The sequence below is a fragment of the Triticum urartu genome, chromosome 2A (genome assembly GCF_056163025.1).
Source record: "Triticum urartu cultivar PI428250 chromosome 2A, HENAU_Tu73, whole genome shotgun sequence".
In the NCBI taxonomy this organism is placed as follows: domain Eukaryota; kingdom Viridiplantae; phylum Streptophyta; class Magnoliopsida; order Poales; family Poaceae; genus Triticum; species Triticum urartu.
Window position 1 is genome coordinate 237,028,365 of NC_141874.1, and position 12,104 is coordinate 237,040,468.

Here is a 12,104-nt window from a genome sequence, read left to right on the forward strand (position 1 = left end):
GCCGCCAAGCCCTAAAACCTCTCGGGAGGGCTGATCTGGAGTCCGTTCGGGGCTTCGGAGAGGGGGATTCATCGCCGTCGTCATCATCAACCATCCTCCATCACCAATTTCATGATGCTCACCGCCGTGCGTGAGTAATTCCATTGTAGGCTTGCTGGACGGTGATGGGTTGGATGAGATTTATCATGTAATCGAGTTAGTTTTGTTAGGGTTTGATCCCTAGTATCCATTATGTTCTGAGATTGATGTTGCTATGACTTTGCTATGCTTAATGCTTGTCACTAGGGCCCGAGTGCCATGATTTCAGATCTGAACCTATTATGTTTTCATGAATATATGTGAGTTCTTGATCCTATCTTGCAAGTCTATAGTCACCTACTATGTGTTATGATCCGGCAACCCCGAAGTGACAATAATTGGGACCACTCCCGGTGATGACCATAGTTTGAGGAGTTCATGTATTCACTATGTGCTAATGCTTTGTTCCGGTTCTCTATTAAAAGGAGGCCTTAATATCCCTTAGTTTCCAATAGGACCCCGCTGCCATGGGAGGGTAGGACAAAAGATGTCATGCAAGTTCTTTTCCATAAGCACGTATGACTATATACGGAATAAATGCCTACATTACATTGATGAATTGGAGCTAGTTCTGTGTCACCCTATGTTATGACTGTTACATGATGAACCGCATCCGGCATAATTATCCATCACTGATCTGGTGCCTACGAGTTTTCCACATACTGGTTTATGCTTATTTACTTTCCTGCTGCTACTGTTACAATCACTACAAAATACCAAAAACATTACTTTTGCTGTCTTTACTTTTGTTGCCGCTACCACCACTATCATATTACTTTGCTACTAAACACTTTGCTGCAGATACTACGTTTCCAGGTGTGGTTGAATTGACAACTCAGCTGCTAACACTTGAGAATATTCTTTGGCTCCCCTTGTGTCGAATCAATAAATTTGGGTTGAATACTCTACCCTCGAAAGCTGTTGCGATCCCCTATACTTGTGGGTTATCAGTGTGCATCATTAGGTACGAGGGTGACCGCCACCAAGAAACTAGGAAGCTTCTCGAAGGCCAAGGAGAAGGACCCCAAGCCCACATGGAGGAAGAAGGAACCCAACAGGAGCTAGACATAAAGTCCCAGGCGACCCCGTGCGCACGGGCCCCCGAGACCCCGTGTCCACGGGCTACACAGGGAGCTGGCACTGGAGCACTGATACGTCCATTTTGCATAATGCTTTTATATCAATATTTATTGCATTATGGGCTGTTATTACACATTATGTCACAATACTTATGCCTATTCTCTCTTATTTTACAAGGTTTACATAAAGAGGGAGAATGCCGGCAGCTGGGATTCTGCGCCGGAAAAGGAGCAAATATTGGAGACCTATTCTGCACAGCTCCAAAAGTCCTGAAACTTCACAGAAGTCATTTACAAAATATATAAAAAATACTGAGCGCAAGAAGTTCCAGAGGGGGGCCACACCCTGGCCACAATGGTGGGGGCTAGTTGCTAGTAGTGTTGATTACTCCTTGTAGTTAATGCTAGTTGGTTTATTTGGTGGAAGATCATATGTTCAGATCCTATATGCATATTAATACCCCTATGATTATGAACATGAATATGCTTTGTGAGTAGTTACGTTTGTTCCTGAGGACATGGGAGAAGTCTTGCTATTAGTAGTCATGTGAATTTGGTATTCGTTCGATATTTTGATGAGATGTATGTTGTCTCTCCTCTAGTGGTGTTATGTGAACGTCGACTACATGACACTTCACCATTATTTGGGCCTAGAGGAATGCATTGGGAAGTAATAAGTAGATGATGGGTTGCTAGAGTGACAGAAGCTTAAACCCTAGTTTATGCGTTGCTTCGTAAGGGGCTGATTTGGATCCATAGGTTTCATGCTATGGTTAGGTTTACCTTAATACTTTTGTTGTAGTTGCGGATGCTTGCAATAGAGGTTAATCATAAGTGGGATGCTTGTCCAAGTAAGGACAACACCCAAGCACCGGTCCACCCACATATCAGATTATCAAAGTACCGAACGCGAATCATATGATCGTGATGAAACCTAGCTTGACGATAATTCCCATGTGTCCTCGGGAGCGCTTTTCTCTATATAAGAATTTTTCCAGGCTTGTCCTTTGCTAGAAAAAGGATTGGGCCACCTTGCTGCACTTTATTTACTTTTGTTACTTGTTACTCGTTACAAATTATCTTATCACAAACTACCTGTTACCTATAATTTCAGTGCTTGCAGAGAATACCTTGCTGAAAACCGCTTATCATTTCCTTCTGCTCCTCGTTGGGTTCGACACTCTTACTTATCGAAAGGACTACGATAGATCCCCTATACTTGTGGGTCATCAAGACTCTTTTCTGGCGCCGTTGTCGGGGAGTGAAGCGCCTTTGGTAAGGAAAAATTTATATAGTATGCTGAAATTTACTGTCACTTGTTACTATGGAAAGTAATCCTTTGAGGGGCTTGTTCGGGGTATCTTCACCCCGACCAGTAGAGCATAGAGTTACTCCTCAACCTACTGAACCTACTGAAAATGAAAATGTCTGCTTTGAAATTCCTTCGGGTATGATAGAAAAACTGCTAGCTAATCCTTTTGCAGGAGATGGAACACTACATCCTGATGAGCACCTAATATATGTGGATGAAGTTTGTGGATTATTTAAGCTTGCAGGTATGCCTGATGATGTTATCAAGAAGAAGGTCTTACCTTTATCTTTGGAGGGAGACGGATTGACATGGTATAGGCTATGTGATGATATGGGATCATGGAACTACAAATGATTGAAATTGGAATTTCATTAGAAGTTTTATCCTATGCATCTTGTTCATCGTGATCGTAATTATATATATAATTTTTGGCCTCGCGAAGGAGAAAGCATCGCTCAAGCTTGGGGGAGGCTTAAGTCAATGTTATATTCATGCCCCAATCATGAGCTTTCAAGAGAAATGATTATTCAAAAAATTTATGCTCGGCTTTCTGATAACAACTGCACCATGCTTGATACTTCTTGTGCTAGCTCTTTTATTATGAAGACTATTGAATTCAAATGGGATTTATTGGAAAGAATTAAACGCAAATCTGAAGATTGGGATCTTGACGAAGGTAAGGAGTTAGGTATGACACCTAAGTTTGATTGTGTTAAATCTTTTATGGATACCGATGTTTTCCATAAATTTAGCACTAAATATGGACTTGACTCTGAGATAGTAGCTTCTTTCTGTGAATCTTTTGCTACTCATATTGATCTCCCTAAAGAGAAGTGGTTTAAATATCATCCTCCCATAGAAGTAAAAGTAGCTGCACCTATTAAAGTTGAAGAAAAGACTATCACTTATAATGATCCTATTGTTCCTACTGCTTATGTTGAGAAACCACCTTTTCCTGTTAGGATAAAAGATCATGCTAAAGCTTCAACTGTGGTTCGTAAAAGCAATATTAGAACCTATACACCTCCTGAGCAAGTTAAAGTTGAACCTAATATTGCTATTGTTAAGGATCTCTTGGCTGATAATATTGTTGGGCATGTTATTTATTTCTATGATGAAACTGCTAGAATTGCTAAACCTTATGCTAAAGATAAATATAGACCTGTAGTAGGCATGCATGTTATATCTATTAAAATAGGAGATAATTGTTATCATGGCTTGTGTGATATGGGTGCCAGTGCTAGTGCAATACCTATCGACTTGTACAACGAGATTATGCATGATATTGCACCTGCTGAGTTAGAAGATATTAATGTCACAATTAAACTTGCCAATAGAGATACTATTTCACCAATTGGGATTGTTAGAGATGTTGAAGTCTTGTGTGGGAAAACTAAATATCCTGCTGATTTTCTTGTTCTTGGTTCCCCACAAGATAGCTTTTGTCCCATTATATTTGGTAGACCCTTCTTAAACACTGTTAGTGCTAGGATAGACTGCAAAAAGGATGTTATTACTATTGGTTTAGGTGATATGTCCCATGAGTTCAACTTTTCTAAATTTCATAGACAACACCGTGAAGAAGAATTGCCTAGTAAAGATGAAATTATTGGTCTTGCTTCTATTGCCATACCTCCTAGTGATCCTTTAGAACAATATTTGCTAGACCATGAAAATGATATGTATATGAATGAAAGAAGGGAAATAGATGAAGTGTTCTTTAAACAGGGACCTGTTTTGAAACACAACTTGCCTGTTGAAATCTTAGGGGATCCTCCTCCACCCAAGGGTGATCCTATGTCTGAGCTTAAACCATTGCCTGGTACTCTTAAATATGCTTATCTTGACGAAAAGAAGATATATCCTGTTATTGTTAGTGCTAACCTTTCAGAGAAGGAGGAAGAAAAATTATTGAAAACTCTGAAGAAGCACCATGCTGCTATTGGATATACTCTTGATGATCTTAAGGGCATTAGTCCCACTCTATGTCAACACAAATTAAATTTGGAAAAAGATGCCAAACCAGTTATTGATCACCAACGACGACTGAATCCTAAGATGAAAGAAGTGGTATGAAAAGAAATACTAAAGCTCCTTGAGGCAGGTATAATTTATCCCGTTGCTGATAGTCAGTGGGTAAGTCCTATACATTGTGTTACTAAGAAGGGAGGTATTACTGTTGTTCCTAATGATAAAGATGAATTGACTCTGCAAATAATTATTACAGGTTATAGGATGGTAATTGATTTCCGCAAATTAAATAAGGCTAATAAAAAATATCATTACCCCTTACCTTTTATTGATCAAATGCTAGAAAGATTATCCAAACATACTCATTTTTGCTTTCTAGATGGTTATTCTAGTTTCTCCCAAATACCTGTGTCAGCTGATGATCAATCTAAGACCACTTTTACTTGCCCTTTCGGTACTTTTGCTTATAGACGTATGCCTTTTGGTTTATGTAATGCACCTGCTACCTTTCAAAGATGCATGATGGCTATATTTTCTGATTTTTGTGAAAAGATATGTGAGGTATTCACGGATGATTTCTCCGTTTATGGATCCTCTTTTGATGATTGCTTAAGCAACCTTAATCGAGATTTGTAGAGATGTGAAGAAACTAACCTTGTCTTGAATTGGGAGAAATGCCACTTTATGGTTAATGAAGGTATTGTCTTGGGGCACAAAATTTCTGAAAGAGGCATTGAAGTTGATAAAGCTAAAGTTGATGCTATTGAAAAGATGTCATGTCCCAAGGACATCAAAGGTATAAGAAGTTTCCTTGGTCATGCCAGTTTTTATAGGAGGTTCATTAAGTACTTCTCAAAAATTTCTCGGCCTCTGACTAATTTATTACAAAAAGATATACCATTCGTCTTTGATGATGATTGTGTAGAAGCCTTTGAAATACTTAAGAAGGCATTAATCTCTGCACCTATTGTTCAGCCACCTGATTGGAATTTACCTTTTGAAATTATGTGTGATGCTAGTGATTATGCTGTAGGTGATGTTCTAGGGCAAAGAGTTGATAAGAAATTAAATATTATTCAATATTCTAGTAAAACTCTAGACAATGCTCAGAGAAATTATGCCACTACTGAAAAATAATTTTTAGCAGTTGTATTTGCATGTGATAAGTTTAGACCTTATATTGTTGATTCTAAAGTAACTATTCACACTGATCATGCTGCTATTAAATATCTTATGGAAAAGAAAGATGCTAAACCTAGACTTATTAGATGGGTTCTCTTGCTACAAGAATTTGATTTGCATATTATTGATAGAAAGGGAGCTGAGAACCCCGTTGTAGACAACTTGTCTAGGTTAGAAAATGTTCTTGATGACCCACTACCTATTGATGATAGCTTTCCTGATGAACAATTAAATGTCATAAATGCTTCTCACACTGCTCCATGGTATGTTGATTATGCTAATTACATTGTTGCTAAGTTTATACCACCTAGTTTCACATACCAGCAAAAGAAAAAGTTTTCTATGATTTAAGACATTTCTTCTGGGATGATCCACATCTTTATAAAGAAGGAGTAGATGGTGTTATTAGACATTGTGTACCTGAGCATGAACAGGAACAGATCCTACACAAGTGTCACTCTGAGGCTTATGGAGGACACCATGCTGGAGATAGAACTGCACATAAGGTATTGCAATCCGGTTTTTATTGGCCTACTCTCTTCAAGGATGCCCGTAAGTTTGTCTTATCTTGTGATGAATGTCAAAGAATTGGTAATATTAGTAGACGTCAAGAAATGTCTATGAATTATTCACTTGTTATTGAACCATTTGATGTTTGGGGCTTTGATTATATGGGGCCGTTTCCTTCCTCTAATGGATATACACATATTTTAGTTGTTGTTGATTACATTACTAAGTGGGTAGAAGCTATTCCAACTAGTAGTGCTGATCATAACACCTCTATTAATATGCTTAAAGAAGTTATTTTTCCGAGGTTTGGAGTCCCTAGATATCTAATGACTGATGGTGGTTCACATTTTATTCATGGTGCTTTCTGTAAAATGCTTCCTAAGTATGATGTTAATCATAGAATTGCATCTCCTTATCACCCACAGTCTAGTGGTCAAGTAGAATTGAGTAATAGAGAACTCAAATTAATTTTGCAAAAGACTTTTAATAGATCTAGAAAGAATTGGTCCAAGAAACTTGATGATGCATTATGGGCCTATAGAACTGCATATAAAAATCCTATGGGTATGTCTCCGTATAAAATGGTTTATGGAAAAGCATGTCACTTACCTCTCGAACTAGAACATAAGGCTTATTGGGCTATTAAAGAGCTCAATTATGATTTCAAACTTGCCAGTGAGAAAAGGTTATTTGACATTAGCTCACTTGATGAATGGAGAACCCAAGCCTATGAGAATGCCAAATTGTTTAAAGAAAAAGTTAAAAGATGGCATGACAAAAGGATACAAAAGCGTGAGTTTAATGTAGGTGACTATGTATTGCTATACAACTCTCGTTTAAGATTTTTTGCAGGAAAACTTCTCTCTAAATGGGAAGGTCCTTATGTTATCGAGGAGGTCTATCGTTCCGGTGCCATAAAAATCAACAACTTTGAAGGCACAAACCCGAAGGTGGTGAACGATCAAAGAATCAAACATTATATCTCAGGTAATCCTATAAATGTTGAAACCGATGTTATTGAAACCATAACCCCAGAGGAATACATAAGGGACACTTTCCGGAACGTTTCAGACTCCGAAAAGGAATAGGTATGTGGTACGGTAAGTAAACCGACTCCAAAATAGTTCTAATGGCAATTTTTCTCCGTTTTGGAATATTTAGAAAAATAGAAAAATAAGAAGCAGTCCGGGAAGGACACGAGGGCTCCACTAGGGTGGAGGGCGCGCCCTACCCCCTGGGCGCGCTCCCTGCCTCGTGGGCACCTCGTGCGCTCTCCGGACTCCGTTTTCTTGCATGATACATATTTTGATCGGTAAAAATTAATTATATAATCTCCCGGAGGTTTTGACTCCCATATCACGCAAATATCTCTCGTCTTTGTTTCAAGCTGTTTTTTTTGACAGATCTAGGTCGTCATGTCGTCTTCAAGTGCCCCCAAGGACAAGTTTTTCGAGAAGGTCATCAACCCCTACCTCGCGGAAGTGCTCCAACACCCTCAAACCATTGAGATGCATGAGGGGGTGCTGCACATCCGCGATGTTGAGGGACCAAGGAGGACCGGAAGCATGGAGACAATGCTCGAGGCAATGGAGCAACAAGTTTTCAAGTTCCAGGAGATGGTGGAACATGGACTCGACACCAACCATATGATGATCGCGGAGTTCACCAACAACCACAAGCTGGATGCCAAGAACATTGGGGAGACCATCTTCAAGCTTCACGAGAAGATCGAGCACCTCCAAGCCCAAATCTATGACCTACAAAACCAAAACTGTGAGTATGAATATAGATTCAAGAGGATGAGTTTGGCTGCAGATTTGAGGATCCCTGAGACTCGTTCATCCTTCTATGATGGCGAGCCTATGCCTTGGAAGAGGGACGACAAGCCTACATCATCAACAACTCCACCCTCTCCACCAACAAAGAAGAACTGAGTATTTGGTATGGTCACTCCCCTTGGCAACTGCCAAGCTTGGGGGAGGTGCCCCGGTATCGTATCACCATCACTTCTATCTTTACCATTTTTCTTAGTTCGATCCTTTCGGTAATATCTTGATCTAGTAGCATAAAGTTTTAGTATGATCTAGTTGTGAGTTTTGCTTTATGATCCTTCTATGTAATTGAGTCCGTGAGCTATATATAATAAAGATTAGTGTTGAGTCAAGGGCTTGATTATTTTTCCATGATCTTGAGTGAATAAAAGAAATGAGAAAGAATAAAAAGAAACAAAGAGATCATATGGATCTTATGGAGAGTAATGAGCGCACATAGAAAGAGTATGATGAATAAAAGTTGAGAGTTGACAAACATAGTTTTGGTCATCGTTGCAATTAATAGGAAGTAATAAAGAAGGAGAGGTCTTCACATATAAATACACTATCTTGGACATCTTTTATGATTGTGAGCACTCATTAAAATATGACATGCTAAAGAGTTGACGTTGGACAAGGAAGACAACGTAATGGGTTATGTTTTCTTACATCTAAGATAAATTTTATTGTCATGGATCATCCAACATGATTAAGCTTGCCTTTCCCCCTCATGCTAGCCAAATTCTTTGCACCAAGTAGAGATACTACTTGTGCTTCCAAACACCCTTAAACTAGTTTTGCCATGAGAGTCCACCATACCTACCTATGGATTGAGTAAGATCCCTCAAGTAAGTTGTCATCTGTGCAAGCAATAAAAATTGCCCTCTAAATATGTATGACTTATTAGTGTGGGAGAAAATAAGCTTTATACGATCGTGTGATATGGAAGAAATAAAAGCGATGGACTGCATAATAAAGGTCCATATCACAAGTGGCAATATAAAGTGACGTTCTTTCGCATTAAGATATTGTGCATCCAACTATAAAAGCGCATGACAACCTCTGCTTCCCTCTGCGAAGGGCCTATCTTTTAATTTTATCTCCTACCTTGCATGAGAGTCATGGTGATCTTCACCCTTCCTTTTTACATTTTATCTTTTGGCAAGCACAACATGTTGGAAAGATCCTGGTATATATGGCTAATTGGATGTGAGTTTTCATGCACTATTATTGTTGACATTACCCCTGAGGTAAAACGTTGGGAGGCAAAACTATAAGCCCCTATCTTTCTCTATGTCCGATTAAAACTCCACACCCATAAGTATTGCGTGAGTGTTAGCAATTGTGGAAGACTATATGATAGTTGAGTATGTGGACTCGCTGAAGAGCTCTTATATTGACTCTTTCCTATGTTATGATAAATTGCAATTGCTACAATGACTGAGATTATAGTTTGTTAGTTTTCAATGAAGTTTATGATTCATACTTGAAATTGTGATTGAATTGTTACTCTAGCATAAGAGATCATATGACAAGAATTATATAAGTTGCTGTTTTAAGAATGATCATGATGCCCTCATGTCCGTATTTTATTTTTATCGACACCTCTATCTCTAAACATGTGGACATATTTTTCGATTTCGGCTTTCGCTTGAGGACAAGCGAGGTCTAAGCTTGGGGGAGTTGATACGTCCATTTTCCATCATGCTTTTATATCGATATTTATTGCATTATGGGCAGTTATTACACATTATGTCACAATACTTATGCCTATTCTCTCTTATTTTACAAGGTTTACATAAAGAGGGAGAATGCCGGCAGCTGGGATTCTAGGCTTGAAAAGGAGCAAATATTAGAGACCTATTCTGCACAGCTCCAAAAGTCCTGAAACTTCACGAAAGTCATTTTTAGAATATATAAAAAATACTGAGCGCAAGAAGTTCCAGAGGGGGGACACACCCTGGCCACGAGGGTGGGGGGCGCGCCCTACCCCTTGGGCGCGCCCCCTTGCCTCATGGGCCCCCTGGTGGCCCTTCGATGTCCATCTTCTGCTATATGGAGTCTTTCGTTGAGGAAAAAAATCATAAGCAAGCTTTCGGGATGAGACTCCGCCGCCACGAGGCGGAACCTTGGCGGAACCAATCTAGGGCTCTGGCGGAGCTGTTCTGCCGGGGAAACTCCCCCCTGGGAGGGGAAATCATCTCCATCATCATCACCAACGATCCTCTCATCGGGAGGGGGTCAATCTCCATCAACATCTTCACCAGCACCATCTCCTCTCAAACCCTAGTTCATCTCTTGTATCCAATTCTTGTCTCTAAGTCTGGGATTGGTACCTGTGGGTTGCTAGTAGTGTTGATTACTCCTTGTAGTTGATGCTAGTTGGTTTATTTGGTGGAAGATCATATGTTCAGATCCTATATGCATATTTAATACCCCTCTGATTATGAACATGAATATGCATTGTGAGTAGTTACGTTTGTTCCTGAGGACATGGGAGAAGTATTGCTATTAGTAGTCATGTGAATTTTGTATTCGTTCGATATTTTGATAAGATGTATGTTGTCTCTCCTCTAGTGGTGTTATGTGAACGTCGACTACATGACACTTCACCATTATTTGGGCCTAGAGGAAGGCATTGTGAAGTAATAAGTAGATGATGTGTTGCTAGAGTGACAGAAGCTTAAACCCTAGTTTATGCGTTGCTTCGTAAGGGGTTAATTTGGATCCATAGGTTTCATGCTATGGTAAGGTTTACCTTAATACTTTTGTTGTAGTTGCAGATGCTTGCAATAGAGGTTAATCATAAGTGGGATGCTTGTCCAAGTAAGGGCAGCACCCAAGCACCGGTCCACCCACATATCAGATTATCAAAGTACCAAACGCGAATCATATGATCGTGATGAAACCTAGCTTGACGATAATTCCCATGTGTCCTCAGGAGCGCTTTTCTCTATATAAGAATTTGTCCAGGCTTGTCCTTTGCTAGAAAAAGGATTGGGCCACCTTGCTGCACTTTATTTACTTTTGTTACTTGTTACTCGTTACAAATTATCTTATCACAAAACTACATGTTACCTATAATTTCAGTGCTTGCAGAGAATACCTTGCTGAAAACCACTTATCATTTCCTTCCGCTCCTCGTTGGGTTCGACACTCTTACTTATCAAAAGGACTACGATAGATCCCCTATACTTGTGGGTCATCAAGCACCCCGTGCGCACGGGCTTGTACCGTGCCCATGGGACCCCCGTGCGCACGGTCCCAACTTACCCCGTGCGCACGGGCCCATCAGGATGGACGACTGTGAGCTGCTGTTGGGCCTCCTCTTCGTCCTCTCCATCCACCTACCTATATATTCCGTACCTAGACCATTTGTTAGGGATAGCAAAGTATATGAGATGATTATGTGAGCTTTTCTCCTTGTACCCACTCCTCTAGGAGATCATGTCCTCCTAAGGGAGAAGATCCACTTGTGGATATCAAGACCCCATCTAGGGAAGGATCCCCATCATAGGATCATCAAGACCTCTCTCCTCATAGGATTGGGACAAACTAGTACCATGTATCTTTCCTTTGTTGTTCTTGGATCATTGTGAACTCTTGTGTGTTCTTGGATCTAGCATATGTGTGATTGGATCTAGTCAATTTGAGTGTTTACTCTCTCTTGTGTTCATCTTGTTCTTGGGGATTCCCCTCCAATTCGTGAAAGAACTCCACTTACGGTTCCACCCTACAACATCTTGGTATCTAGAGCCACGTTGATCACGAAATTGGAGCCCCCCTCTTTGTTTTCTAGCCTAGTTTTGTTGGTTTTGTCCCAACTTCGAAAATTCCCCACCAAAAATAGCCCTATTTTTTGTGATTTGTTGGTTTGAGGAGTTTTTGTTGGATTTGATCTATGGATTTGCTTGGTTCCAAGTGGATCTAGCATTCCTCCACCTTCCCCTACCTTCCATCCTTCGATTTTGACCTCAGATTTGAGATTACCCACTGATTCGGAGCAGTTCGTCCGCTCATAGAACACCCCACGCACACGGGCCATCGGGACCCCGTGCACCCGGGCCAGACAAACCCCGTGTGCACGGCCCTTCCAGTGCGCTTCGGCCACTTGGTTTTTGCCCACCCCACCCTCCCATACCACCCCCATACCCCCAGCTA

The 12,104-nt window shown here is 40.3% G+C and overlaps 1 protein-coding gene across 1 annotated transcript; it reads left to right on the forward strand.

Moving 5' to 3' along the window:
• The first annotated feature begins 2,481 nt into the window (after positions 1-2,481).
• Positions 2,482-4,545, forward strand: LOC147984682 (uncharacterized). The gene is given in 1 exon segment (XM_087541211.1): positions 2,482-4,545. A coding segment is annotated over 1 exon segment (2,064 nt).
• Positions 4,546-12,104: the final 7,559 nt, after the last annotated feature.